The 15,769-nt window shown below is 37.6% G+C and overlaps 2 protein-coding genes across 2 annotated transcripts in view; one reads left to right on the forward strand and one right to left on the reverse strand.

The window, feature by feature from the left end:
• The window catches only part of LOC132552976 (U6 snRNA-associated Sm-like protein LSm5), a 30,459-nt gene that overhangs the window by 13,890 nt on the left and 800 nt on the right, over positions 1-15,769 (forward strand). The window lies entirely within an intron of this gene.
• Positions 1,352-12,425, reverse strand: LOC132552981 (caspase-7-like). Its single transcript, XM_060217186.1, has 5 exons — positions 12,421-12,425; positions 11,274-11,551; positions 5,600-5,793; positions 4,123-4,246; positions 1,352-1,632 (listed from the first exon to the last, which is right to left on the reverse strand). Exons 1-5 carry the CDS (start codon positions 12,423-12,425, stop codon positions 1,352-1,354), a joined length of 882 nt encoding a protein of 293 aa, XP_060073169.1.

Consider the following 15,769-nt stretch of genomic DNA (forward strand, 5'->3'; position numbering starts at 1 on the left):
GTGTCAGTAAAGTCAGGTTTTACTGTATATTACAGGATGTCATTAAAGTCAGGTGTCAGTAAAGTCAGGTTTTACTGTATATTACAGGATGTCAGTAAAGTCAGGTTTTACTGTATATTACGGGATGTCATTAAAGTCAGGTGTCAGTAAAGTCAGGTTTTACTGTATATTACAGGACATCATTAAAGTCAGGTTTTACTGTATATTACGGGATGTCATTAAAGTCAGGTGTCAGTAAAATCAGGTTTTACTGTATATTACAGGATGTCATTAAAGTCAGGTGTCAGTAAAGTCAGGTTTTACTATATATTACGGGATGTCATTAAAGTCAGGTGTCAGTAAAGTCAGGTTTTACTGTATATTACAGGATGTCATTAAAGTCAGGTGTCAGTAAAGTCAGGTTTTACTGTATATTACAGGATGTCATTAAAGTCAGGTGTCAGTAAAGTCAGGTTTTACTGTATATTACAGGATGTCATTAAAGTCAGGTGTCAGTAAAGTCAGGTTTTACTGTATATTACAGGATGTCATTAAAGTCAGGTGCCAGTAAAGTCAGGTTTTACTGTATATTACAGGATGTCATTAAAGTCAGGTGTCAGTAAAGTCAGGTTTTACTATATATTACAGGATGTCATTAAAGTCAGGTGCCAGTAAAGTCAGGTTTTACTATATATTACAGGATGTCATTAAAGTCAGGTGTCAGTAAAGTCAGGTTTTACTGTATATTACAGGATGTCATTAAAGTCAGGTTTTACTGTATATTACAGGATGTCATTAAAGTCAGGTTTTACTGTATATTACGGGATGTCATTAAAGTCAGGTGTCAGTAAAGTAAGGTTTTACTGTATATTACAGGACGTCATTAAAGTCAGGTTTTACTGTATATTACGGGATGTCATTAAAGTCAGGTGTCAGTAAAGTAAGGTTTTACTGTATATTACAGGATGTCATTAAAGTCAGGTGTCAGTAAAGTAAGGTTTTACTGTATATTACAGGATGTCATTAAAGTCAGGTGTCAGTAAAGTCAGGTTTTACTATATATTACGGGATGTCATTAAAGTCAGGTGTCAGTAAAGTCAGGTTTTACTGTATATTACTAGATGTCATTAAAGTCAGGTGTCAGTAAAGTCAGGTTTTACTGTATATTACAGGATGTCATTAAAGTCAGGTGTCAGTAAAGTCAGGTTTTACTGTATATTACAGGATGTCATTAAAGTCAGGTGTCAGTAAAGTCAGGTTTTACTACATTACAGGATGTCATTAAATTCAGGTGTCAGTAAAGCCAGGTGTCAGTAAAGTCAGGTATCATTTGTACTTCTATATTGACTTTCATATTCATAATTCAATATTGTCACTGAGGGACAGTATTTTTCATGGATGCCTCAAACAGAAAGAGACTTTTCGTCAGCTGGCTTGTTGTTAATGGTAAAAGATCCTCTGTACTACTAGGCTTCTTTTTCAGTTCTGAAATTTCTTTTTGAATCTTATAATTGATCCTAGTTACCATCTGTTGTATTTCAACGCGTGATGTAAGTTCTTTTACCTCGGAGCACAGCAACTTTACATACCTGGACATGACATTTTCACTGCCCTCCTTTTCCCCAGGAATCAGAACCTGATTCCAATCCTTTCCTGCAAAAATAAAATCAACACAGTGGTTATATTTCATGAAATCACATTTTTTATATAATAGAAGTTCTTGTAACACAACACGTTGAAGATCTGAGTATGATGTTTTTGATGACTACAATTTGTCACCTTCATTACATAATGAGCACTGTGGAGTGTACTAGGACTGAAGTACCTAGTGTACCAGATGGTTAGGAATCAACCAACTATTGCAGCTGTACTATAATTCTATTTATATGGGAAAAAGTGTGGCGAGGTGGTGGAAAGGTTGCAGATTGAAATAAATATTTATACAAGTTGGTAAGAACGACTGCGGTCAATGTTTTCTTTAACACTTTGATCGTGGATGGGTGAGAAAACAACAGATGAACAAGCTAGAACTATCTTGGTCATCATAGCTATTTCATGTCCTGAAAATCAAGAATTTTTATATCATCTTAGTATATTATATATCATTCAAGTACAAAAAAAAAAAAGAAATCAGCATCCTAAATCCATTCTCTATAACATGAAAAGATACTAAGAAGACCTTAGCCAAAATTGTGCTTATTTTTTTATATGAAAGGGGGATAACTCTCTGCAAAGGAGTGGAGAAGAAAAGTCACCTCATTGGCACATCTCCATATTACATTTTCCATTCCAATAAAAATATTTTAAATATCTGTTGTAAACAGATAAAAGTTTTCTGGTAGCAGCATAATAAAATACTGTGTAAACAAAGGCATGATATACTCAACAAAAAAAGAAAGGTTAACATGTTTACTTGGCGAATACCTGTAAATGAGTGAAAACAAAATGACGTTTGTGCAATATTAGAAAATGGTAATGTTTTACATTACAAAATACAAGGGGGTTACCAAAATCATTCAAGCGTGAAAGTCTGTATTAGCGAAAGAGCTGCACAAGGTTTTCTGCGACTAAGTTGTATCTTCACTTGAATTTCATAAACATTCAAACTGACAACTGTTCCTTAGATCCTTAGGACTTAGAAATCACCGAATCTTGCTATCTATCAACTTTATCATTATGCCCAGGCTGTCACAAGTACAGAGAGAAAGGGCTGTAGGCATGATCCAAGCTGGGAAGTCTCGCCGTCGAGTTGCACGGCATTTTGGTTGCAGTGTTAAGACAATTTGCCAGTTGGTAAGTCATTTAAACCAAACTGGGTCAACATCCGAACGTCCCCACAGCTGCCGACCCCGTAAAACCACCGCCAGGGATGACCGTCGTATACGATTGATATACTTGCGCGATCGATTCGTAACTGCAGTAGAGACTACAACTGCTGCGTCGCAGAACGGGAACGCTTTGGCGGCGGAAGTTTAATGGTTTGGGGTGGTATTTGTGGATGGACTCGTACCAGGTTTGTTGTGTTAAATGGCAATTTAACCGGCATTCGATATCGGGACGAAATTTTAATACCAGTGGTTCTGCCATTCTTAAGACGCCATGGCGTTGGTGCCATTTTTCAACAGGATAACGCACCAGCGCACACCAGTCGCGTCAGCAGAACTTTCTTGCAGCAGAATCGCGTACAGGTGTTAGATTGGCCATCTAAATTACCTGATTTGTCACTGATTGAGCATGTCTGGGACGTTCTTGGGCGACGCGTGAGAGAACGTCAAAATCAGCCATCAAACTTGCAGGAGCTGGCCCAAGCCTTGATCGCTGAATGGAACAACATCTCTCCTCGAATTATCCGCCGGTTTACGAGTTCCATGCGACAATGCTGCAATGCTGCAATGCTGTTTACTTCACAAACAGTGGCCATACCCGTTACTAATGGTGTTACCTTTGAAACTGATCCCAACCTCCTTTACAGTCGAATAAAATCAACTGAATGCAAAGTTTTATAATGAACCATGACTGCAGTTTTATCAGAATTGATCAATTACTTTATTCGTACATGATTGGTAAGGATTTATGAAGGCGTTGATTAATTAATCACAGAATAAAGTAGTGTTACCTTTCCTTTTATGTTTAGTATAATAATATATATATATATAGTATAAGATGGGGAAATAAAACCAAAGCAGTACATGTTATATATATATCTGATAAAACAACATTAAGATTGATTCCTTGTATGGTAAACCTCGGTCAGTTTTAACAAATGTATATGAATTCTGTTGTTTATAAAAAAGACTTTACTGAGAACAAAAAAAAAAGGATTTTATAGAATTTGTTCCCTATGACACCCGGAGTGGCACACCCACACTAAACACTGATACTTTGGGGTAGGTGAACACACTAAACACTGATACTTTGGGGTAGGTGAACACACTAAACACTGATACTTTGGGGTAGGTGAACACACTAAACACTGATACTTTGGGGTAGGTGAACACACTAAACACTTATACTTTGGGGTAGGTGAACACACTAAACACTGATACTTTGGGGTAGGTGAACACACTAAACACTGATACTTTGGGGTAGGTGAACACACTAAACACTGATACTTTGGGGTAGGTGAACCAAACATATACTTACCTGCAAGTTCTGAGGAAAAGTTCACAAAAATATCAGCATGAATTGGAATCCTGAATAATTCAGCCTCTTTTGCATTACCACTAAAAAGGGCACTACAAGGTTTGACAGGATCTATTGTCTCCGCCTAGAAACAAAAACAAAATAATAACTTCTGGTTAGAGGGACCAGGTCAATGGTTACAGTGGCTTAATGTTTTATAGCTAATTTTCTGATCCATATCAAATAAATAATAATTTAACTGAAAAAAAAATCTGAAAAAGTGAATAATAGACATCCATACCACACATGATACTATACAACAAAATCAAACTGGCCAATATGTAATGTAAATATGCCTGACATCTGAGTGTCAAGTGACCTAAACATATAACGACTTCATAAGAGTCTGACAAAGTCTCAAATGACCTAAATATGTCATGACCTTTAAGAGACTGAGAAAGTCTCAAATAACCTAAATATGTCATGACCTTGTAAGAGATTGACAAAGTTTCAAGTGACCTAGATATGCCATGACCTTGTTAGAGACTGTCAAAGTCTCAAGTGACCTAAATATGTCATGACCTTGTAAGAGACTGACAAAGTCTCAAGTGACCTAAATATGTCATGACCTTGTAAGACACTGAAAAAGTTTTAAGTGTCCTAGATATGCCATGACCTTGTTTGATATTGATAAAGTTTCAAGTGACCTAAATATGCCATGACCTTGTTAGAGACTGTCAAAGTCTCAAGTGACCTAAATATGTCATGACCTTGTAAGAGACTGACAAAGTCTCAAGTGACCTAAATATGTCATGACCTTGTAAGACACTGAAAAAGTTTTAAGTGTCCTAGATATGCCATGACCTTGTTTGATATTGATAAAGTTTCAAGTGACCTAGAAATGCCATGACCTTGTTAGAGATTGATAAAGTATCAAGTGACCTAAATATGTCATGACCTTGTAAGAGACTGACAAAGTCTCAAGTGACCTAAATATGTCATGACCTTGTAAGAGACTGACAAAGTCTCAAGTGACCTAAATATGTCATGACCTTGTAAGAGACTGACAAAGTTTCAAGTGACCTAGATATGCCATGACCTTCTAAGAGACTGAAAAAGTCTCAAATCACCTAAATATACCATGACCTTGTAAGAGACTGACAAAGTTTCAAGTGACCTAAATATGTCATGACCTTGTAAGTGTCAGACCATGTCACAAATGACCTTAATGTGTAACGACCTTGCAAATATCTGACCAAGTCACAAGTGACCTAAATATGTAGCGACCTTGTAAGAGACTGGCTACTTGGGTATATTTGTTTAGAATAACAACATTGCATTCAATGAATGTTAATGTTTGAACTTTCAACTTTGACCTCTATATGGGTCAACTGATACATATTTCTATCTAAATACTAACTGATCATCAAGCATTTGACAAATGAAGATCGTTAATCAAAAAATTTGACAAGTTTACCGACACATACGTTATACTCACCTGAACAAAAAACAGTTTTGGTTTCATCACTAAAGCTGTACAATTCTCTCCATTGAATGGTTTGATCACATCTGAAAAATCCATTTTTTCCATTTCTTCCTTGTTTTCTTTCTTTGGGAGTAAAATATATTGTGACCTGCCAAAGCCGAGAAATACGCAGAGGAATACTCCTACTTCATTAGGAATTAATTTAGCTGGAAATGAAATTATATCAATAGTGATTTTAAAATCTGCTGTCAATCATTGGAACAGAAGGTCCACACAACATACACAGCTCCAATGGCATTTCATAGACAGATATAATTAAGTGGAGGGAGGTCAAGGTCATGTGGACCAATAGAGTACACTTTTGTTTGGCTCCAACTAAAATTACTGTTTTTGGTAACATATATATTTTGGAAAACAACAAAATTTGGAAAAAAAAAGAAAGTGATGAAATTAAAAAAAAAAACTGAGTTTTGGACTTTGAAAGAATCACAATGGCATAGAACCTCACCGCAGTGACAACTGCTAACGGACACACCTGTAAACTTACCTGTGACTTACCTGTGACTTACCTGTGGCGTGCGTTAAACATTAAATATTTTCTTGAGGTTTAGAATCTACAGAGATTTGACACGATGGGTCCAACAAGAGCTTTGATATCATTGGCTAAAAACGGTGAGCAATCCATAACTCAACGATTGAACAATATCACTAAAATACTAGCCAGTATGGTCACTAAGTAGGACATTGATAGGACAATATCACCAAAATACTAGCCAGTATGGTCACTAAGGGGACATTGATAGGACGATATCACCAAAATACTAGCTAGTATGGTCACTTAGGGGACATTGATAGGACGATATCACCAAAATACTAGCCAGTATGGTCACTACGGAGGACATTGATAGGACAATATCACCAAAATACTGGCCAGTATGGTCACTAAGGGGACATTGATAGGACGATATCATTAAAATACTAGCCAGTATGGTCACTAAGGGGACATTGATAGGACGATATCACCAAAATACTAGCCAGTATGGTCAATAGGGAGGACATTGATAGGACGATATCACCAAAATCCTAGCCAGTATGGTCACTAAGGAGGACATTGATAGGACAATATCACCAAAATACTAGCCAGTATGGTCACTAAGGGGACATTGATTGGACGATATCACCAAAATACTAGCCAGTATGGTCAATAGGGAGGACATTGATAGGACGATATCACCAAAATACTGGCCAGTATGGTCACTAAGGGGACATTGATAGGACGATATCATTAAAATACTAGCCAGTATGGTCACTAAGGGGACATTGATAGGACGATATCACCAAAATACTAGCCAGTATGGTCACTAAGGAGACATTGATAGGACGATATCACCAAAATACTGGCCAGTATGGTCACTAAGGGGACATTGATAGGACGATATCATTAAAATACTAGCCAGTATGGTCACTAAGGGGACATTGATAGGACGATATCACCAAAATACTAGCCAGTATGGTCACTAAGGAGGACATTGATAGGACGATATCACCAAAATACTAGCCAGTATGGTCAATAAGGGGACATTGATAGGACAATATCACCAAAATACTGGCCAGTATGGTCACTACGGAGGACATTGATAGGACGATATCACCAAAATCCTAGCCAGTATGGTCACTAGGGAGGACATTGATAGGACGATATCACTAAACTACTAGCCAGTATGGTCACTAAGGGGACATTGATAGGTCGATATCACCAAAATACTAGCCAGTATGGTCACTACGGAGGACATTGATAGGACGATATCACCAAAATCCTAGCCAGTATGGTCACTAGGGAGGACATTGATAGGACGATATCACTAAACTACTAGCCAGTATGGTCACTAAGGAGGACATTGATAGGACGATATCACCAAAATACTAGCCAGTATGGTCACTAAGGGGACATTGATAGGTCGATATCACTGAAATACTAGCCAGTATGGTCAATAGGGAGGACATTGATAGGACGATATCACCAAAATACTAGCCAGTATGGTCACTAAGGGGACATTGATAGGACGATATCACCAAAATACTAGCCAGTATGGTCACTAAGGAGACATTGATAGGACGATATCACCAAAATACTGGCCAGTATGGTCACTAAGGGGACATTGATAGGACGATATCATTAAAATACTAGCCAGTATGGTCACTAAGGGGACATTGATAGGACGATATCACCAAAATACTAGCCAGTATGGTCACTAAGGGGACATTGATAGGATGATATCACCAAAATACTAGCCAGTATGGTCACTAAGGAGGACATTGATAGGACGATATCACCAAAATACTAGCCAGTATGGTCACTAAGGGGACATTGATAGGTCGATATCACCGAAATACTAGCCAGTATGGTCAATAGGGAGGACATTGATAGGACGATATCACCAAAATACTAGCCAGTATGGTCACTAAGGGGACATTGATAGGACGATATCACCAAAATACTAGCCAGTATGGTCACTAAGGAGACATTGATAGGACGATATCACCAAAATACTGGCCAGTATGGTCACTAAGGGGACATTGATAGGACGATATCATTAAAATACTAGCCAGTATGGTCACTAAGGGGACATTGATAGGACGATATCACCAAAATACTAGCCAGTATGATCAATAGGGAGGACATTGATAGGATGATATCACCAAAATACTAGCCTGTATGGTCACTAAGGAGGACATTGATAGGACGATATCACCAAAATCCTAGCCAGTATGGTCACTAAGGGGACATTGATAGGACGATATCACCAAAATACTGGCCAGTATGGTCACTACAGAGGACATTGATAGGACGATATCACTAAAATACTAGCCAGTATGGTCACTAAGGGGACATTGATAGGTCGATATCACCAAAATCCTAGCCAGTATGGTCACTAAGGAGGACATTGATAGGACGATATCACCAAAATACTAGCCAGTATGGTCACTAAGGGGACATTGATAGGACGATATCACTAAAATACTAGCCAGTATGGTCACTAAGGGGACATTGATAGGTCGATATCACCAAAATCCTAGCCAGTATGGTCACTAGGGAGGACATTGATAGGACGATATCACCAAAATACTAGCCAGTATGGTCACTAAGGGGACATTAATAGGACAATATCACCAAAATACTGGCCAGTATGGTCACTACGGAGGACATTGATAGGACGATATCACCAAAATCCTAGCCAGTATGGTCACTAGGGAGGACATTGATAGGACGATATCACTAAACTACTAGCCAGTATGGTCACTAAGGGGACATTGATAGGTCGATATCACCAAAATCCTAGCCAGTATGGTCACTAAGGAGACATTGATAGGACGATATCACCAAAATACTAGCCAGTATGGTCACTAAGGAGACATTGATAGGACGATATCACCAAAATACTGGCCAGTATGGTTACTAAGGGGACATTGATTGGACGATATCACCAAAATACTAGCCAGTATGGTCACTAAGGGGACATTGATAGGATGATATCACCAAAATACTAGCCAGTATGGTCACTACGGAGGACATTGATAGGACAATATCACCAAAATACTAGCCAGTATGGTTACTAAGGGGACATTGATAGGTCGATACCACCAAAATACTAGCCAGTATGGTCACTAAGGGGACATTGATAGGACGATATCACCAAAATACTAGCCAGTATGGTCACTAAGGGGACATTGATAGGTCGATATCACCAAAATACTAGCCAGTATGGTCACTAAGGGGACATTGATAGGACGATATCACCAAAATACTAGCCAGTATGGTCACTAAGGGGACATTGATAGGACAATATCACCAAAATACTAGCCAGTATGGTCACTAAGGGGACATTGATAGGACGATATCACCAAAATACTAGCCAGTATGGTCACTAAGGAGGGCATTGATAGGAAACTGGTAATTCTCTAGGACAAACTTAGAGAGGATATCTGTGGTGAAAATAAGGAACTTGCGGAGTCTTTACAGGCCAGAATTACAGACTTGGAAGAAGAAAATAAATCTCTTCAGGGAGTCAGGGAGACTGTTGGTTTCCTTGAGAATCAAGTCTCAGAACTTCAACAAAGCAAGAAAGAGAGTGTTATTAAGTATAATGACTTGGAGCAACAATGAAGAAAGAACTCTGTCAGAATTTTTGGACTAGAAGACCACAAAGAACAAGAAACAGTAGAAGAATGTGTGGAAATGTCATGATGTTCATAAAAACCAAGTTGGAAGTGCCCCTCCACAGTGATGATATCAACAACGCGCACACAGTGGTGTTGAAAGTGAAAACTCCAAGAGACAAGAATAAGATTCGGAGAATCTTTTATGACATGCCACTAACTGAGGATTATCTATAGAATGACTCATTTCAAAACACACTGGCTGGTGTGTGATAAACTCAACATTGGACACTACCGGTGTAGCATGGTATTGTGAAGCACCAATTGTTTTGCATTTGCAATTGATGAAAAACTATCCATGACTTAGATTATCACCTGAAGTTCCATTAGTACAATTATCCACTAACTGACCTCAGATCCTGACACCGGTGAGATGCACAGAAACAATCACATCATAAAATCTTTTGATACAGCAAAATCTTCTGGATTCAATGTGAATAAAGGTCAAGGGTTATTGTTTTCACAATATGGTGATATCTGGCCATTTGGTTATTGAACAAATGACATTTAAAGGTAAATATTGATGCAATATAGACAAAATATGAATGAACAAACAATAAGACAGATGGACAGGTGACAGACAGAGGGACCAACAACAGGTGAATGGACTGACAATAGACAGATGGACTGACAATAGGCACACAGACTGACAATAGACAGACAGACAGACTGACAATAGATGTACAGATAGACAACAGACAGAGGGACAGACAACAGACAGATGGACTGACAATAGGCACACAGACTGACAATAGAAGTACAGACAGACAACAGACAGATGGACAGACAACAGACAGATGGACAGATGATAGAGGGACGGACTGACAACAGACTGATGGACAGACAACAGACTGATGGACAGACAACAGACAGATGGACAGACAATAGACAGATGGACAGAAAACAGACAGATGGACAGATGATAGAGGGATGGACTGACAACAGACTGATGGACAGACAACAGACCGATGGACAGACAATAGACAGATGGACAGATGATAGACAGACGGATAGATGATGGACGGATGACAGACCAATGGACAGACAACAGACCCATGAACAGATGATAGACGGATGGACGGACAACAGACCGATGGACAGACAACAGACCGATGGACAGATGGATAACACATCAAGACTCACTTGGCCATTTGGGCAACATAAAATCATATAACTCTGACTTAACACCTTAAAATTGCTGTCAGATGTCTGATGTCTGATGTCTGATGTCTGATGTCTGATGTCAGATGTCTGATGTCTGATGTCTGATGTCAGATGTCTGATGTCTGATGTCTGATGTCTGATGTCAGATGTCTGATGTCTGATGTCTGATGTCTGATGTCAGATGTCTGATGTCTGATGTCTGATGTCTGATGTCTGATGTCAGATGTCTGATGTCTGATGTCTGATGTCTGATGTCTGATGTCTGATGTCTAGATGAATGCTACATACGGGTCCACACACTTACCACTTTCTTTAAGTCTTTCCTCGAGGACACTTTTCGTAGTCATTCTATCGATGGTTATTTTCTCCAGGTCAACACTTTCACCAAATGTCCAATGAAACGTTTCTTCAAGTTCCTTTATATCATTTTCAATCCTTTCTTTGGACTTTTTTTCTCTCATCATTGGTGAAATCTCTTGTCTTTCATCTTTAACCAGTAAAACCCAGAGTCTACAATTCTGGAGGGTGTATTTTTCAGCATGATAATCTGCAGAATCTACTGTTTGAATATTGCTCATGTTTCTACAAAAGAAAACAGAAGTAATACATAAACTATTACTAACAGTTATCAAAGAAAGCTGCCCTCACAATTTGTTTTGGGATCTTTCCTTTACATACTTAATAGTATTTCTTTGGAAAGCAAAACACAATAGAGATGTAAAGTGAATTTCAACAAGTTATAAAGTTACACATGTAAACAACAAAACAATGACAATCTTACATTCCTCCATGCCATGGACTGTCTGATCACTGTGACAAACCATGTCTCACACAACACATTACCAGTTTGTGGTCAATTGTTATCCATGCAGACATGTCCCTCACTTTAGACACATGAACTGTAGCCACAGAAGTTCTCTTATCCTAGTCTTGTCTTCTCGATTGGTCAGAACAGTCTGTCTTTTTCAAACACATCCATTTTCCAGCTGTCAGTCCAAGATCTCATATTTGTGGAAGAAGATGATGTTGATTTACCGTCTCCATGACTCTTGGCTATTTTCAAGGGATCCTCTTGGCTATATTAATGTGTAGTCTAAAGGGAGGCAAATTTGTATGGCAAAAAAACAGGGTGCACCACACCAACATTTCTATGATACTGTCCATAACACTTGCGCAGGTAAACTTCACATCACATGTACCAGTGACTCAAACATAACAAACATATTTACACTTACAACAGTATACCTGTAACTTTGAAACTTCAATCATTATTTATATTAGGTAATAAGCCAGTTGCTGGTAATAAACCCACAAATGTTAACTGATTACATACATTGTTTTGATGTTCACCAATAAGTCTGTGTCCTAATTTAAGTTAAGTCTGTACCCTTGTTGATGTTAATAAGATATATTGAACTTAATTTCCGTCTCCATGCTCTTTTGCCAGATACCTCATGTTTCCAATTTGTAAGACCCTTGTGGGTCTAAGATCACCAAACCTGGGTTGAAGGATTCATAGAGGGAACTATATATATGAATTTAACTATTTATTATTTATTAGGATTTATTAGGATATTTAATGGAGGCAGGCACACAGTGCCTCTATATCCATATCAATAATAATCATACAATTAAATTATATAGTCACTTCCGATTAGTGAATTGCAACGAGCCAGATGGTTAAATTTCAGTTCGAGATTTTTCCAATGATTGTCCAAATTAATTTCAAAGTCTCTGATTGTTGATGATTGGATTACTTTTTCTGGTAGACTGTTCCATAGGTCTATAGTTCTTAGTCCAAATGAGTATTTCCGAATGTCCAGATTACATGATTTCTTTTTCAGTTTCTTTGAGTGGCCTCTTGTTTTAGAATTTTCGTCTCGATCAAACATGCCTTTGGTGACTTTTTCATCGTGAAATTTATCCATAATTTTGAAAACATTTATCATATCTCCCCTCAATCTACGGTATGCCAATGTCGGGAGTCCAAGTTTCTTGAGACGGTCGCTGTAGGATAGTTCTTTCAGCCCCGGTATAAGCTTAGTTGCCCGTCTCTGCACGCGCTCTATTGATTCAATATCCTTTATTTTGTATGGGTTCCAGACGCTTGCGGCATATTCTAAGTGCGGGCGGACTAATGCCTTGAACAGTTGTTGAAAAGACACTTCATCTAAGTATACAAAGGACCTTCTAATAAGACCAACAATACTGTTGGCTTTGTTTACAGCTTGTTGCATATGCATAGAGAAATTTAGATCTTTATCCACCGTTACGCCAATATCTTTTTCTGAAGTTATGTTTTCCAACGCCACGTTGTCCTCTGCTCCTGCCATATGGTATGTCCATGTTTCTTTCCTTTTTTGTTTTATTGTTAATACTTTACATTTTAGTGGATGGAATTTTAGAAGCCATTTGTTAGACCATTCTTGCAGTTTATCCAAGTCTTGTTGCATTGCCTTCCTGTCCTCATCACTTTTTATTTCTCTATAAATCTTAGTGTCATCATCAAATAGGTAGGTGTTCGAAGAAGTATAATCTGGCAGATCATTTATATAGATTACAAATAGAATTGGGCCAAGTACGCTGCCCTGGGGGATCCCACTTAATGGTCTTTGGATGCTTTTCCATTAACTAGTACTCTCTGCTTCCTTTCGTGTAGAAAGTTTTCTACCCAGTTGACGACTTGGTCTGCTATTCCGTAGCTTCTAAATTTTTCAATTAACCTGCGATGTGGTACCTTGTCAAAGGCCTTCATAAAGTCCATATATATAACATCAATTATGCAAATATTCTCGTTCCACAATTCTTGGACCTATAGAATAATTCATCGAACCATGTTCAATCAACACCACGAAAATGGTAAATATATTGTTACAATATCATTTCACTTTACCATATAACGAGTATTTTCCATAACGAAGTCATTATAAATGCTATTTTGACGGTGAACGCTATGCTACGGCATAAGCGCATTTGCTCTTGGACATATGAGCTAGAAATTATTAGTATTATGTGCATAGGATATGTACTTTCGGTTTCGTTTTAACTTAAAATATATATTTTAATGTTGTATTTGTTTTTATATCGTACAATTTTCCCCTGATAAAACTTCGTTGTGACAAGAAATCAAGCATAAAACACGTTGTTTAAAATATTAACGGTATGCTTGGTTGCTAAGGAATTTAGAAATAGTGACATTACCTATGTATTCCGGTTTTACCAGCACCGCCTGTGTCAGCTAAACGGAGGAGGACAAGGACTAGTCGCTTGTTAACAAATTCGTTTCGTATTTTTTTTTTTTTTTTCAATAATACCATCTGAGTTCATATTACACCTTATAAAGTTAAAATTGCGACCATAAATAATAGTAGTGATAATACTTGAATTGTACTCATGCATTTTGAATACTTTTATGCTGAATGAAAAATTCTCTATACGAAACTAACATTGTGAATTTTAACGAAATCTACTGCATTGACCTCTACGACGAATCAATGCAATGGGAGGCAAAACGAGTAAACCCGAATACCCGAAGCTTAATCACTGGTCGACCTACAAAATCGATGGAATCAAAGGATTAGAAGAATATCAGAGAATTCTTTCCGAACAAGGATTAAAAGATCCGTGGATTAGGTAATCTAACTGAATTATTTTCAGCATGACAATTTTGTTGAGACCTAGTGAAACGTTGGGAACGAACGATTCACTTGTTAATACACAATCGCAAACTAATGCTGACCAAATGCAATACGTACCGAGATACATACTAGAAACTGCCTATTACGTCGGATGTATGACCACTGTGAACATAAACTTGAAAGAGCTTGTATTTTGTCAAACAAAGATATAGGAATACAAAGGAACATATAAATATAACTTAAGTGGTTTCGGTTCAGCTGAAAAAACCTGAGAGATTAGCAAAGCATCAGAGATAAGATGAAACCAAAATTTAAGAATGAACACTAGCATGTTACTTAATATTAAAAACACCATTGATCAAGTGTAGCGAACAGAAACAATTTCTTCAACCAATGTAGAATCAAAATTATACATATCAAGAAAAAAACTATGTAGAAGTTATTTGCCACTTAACCATTGTGATCAGTTCAAATTTTGGGAAAGCCTATCCCAAATATAGTAAAAAACATTGTATAGTGTGAAATGACATGCGAGAACAAATCCATGTGATGGAAGAACAGAGTGATGACACGGTAATATAAATCTTTCTCAGGGCTATAATTTACAATACATTCCATCTTTCACATTCATGTCCAACAACGATTCTAGGATTACTTTATTGACTTGCTCCTTTTCAGGTTGGAAGCTGTTGGGTTTTTTTGACATTCTCAAGACAGGTTTGCACATGCCAGTTCGGTCAAAGTGCCCTGTATTTTTATATAAAATGTTAGTTGTACATTTCTTACTATTGTGCTGATATTAGGACATGCTTAGTTCATAAGGAATACAGAACTACAATTCCATGGACAATTTTTTGACATGAAAAACTTGACTAAATTGCCCCTTTAATGTAGCAAAAGGTAAAGTTGCCAGAGTATACGATAATGTAGTGTGAGATGAAAGCAATTTAAATGAACAAGTATAAACGCAAAGCAATGAAAAAGGAAAGTAAAGTACACATCACAATGCCCAGGAAAAAGCAAAAGGGCATACAACATACGATGAGAGAAAAACTCTGGTATAAGCACATATTGTACAATTATTGTCCGGACTATCCCACATATGGAACAACCTCCAGAACGATGGAGTTTTCCACCTTTCGCAGATCATTCGGAAAGGCTG

Source organism: Ylistrum balloti, unplaced genomic scaffold, assembly GCF_031769215.1.
Source record: "Ylistrum balloti isolate Yb309-2 unplaced genomic scaffold, AGI_CSIRO_Ybal_v1 Utg370290, whole genome shotgun sequence".
NCBI lineage: Eukaryota > Metazoa > Mollusca > Bivalvia > Pectinida > Pectinidae > Ylistrum > Ylistrum balloti.

What these genes read in the sequence shown, in the direction of transcription:
- LOC132552981 (XM_060217186.1), bottom strand. An exon ending in CAAAACTGTTTTTTGTTCAG is followed by an intron (nt 4,247 to 5,599) that starts GTGAGTATAACG and finishes TTTTGTTTCTAG; the next exon opens with GCGGAGACAATAGATCCTGT. An exon ending in CTTTTCCTCAGAACTTGCAG is followed by an intron (nt 1,633 to 4,122) that starts GTAAGTATATGT and finishes TTATTTTTGCAG; the next exon opens with GAAAGGATTGGAATCAGGTT.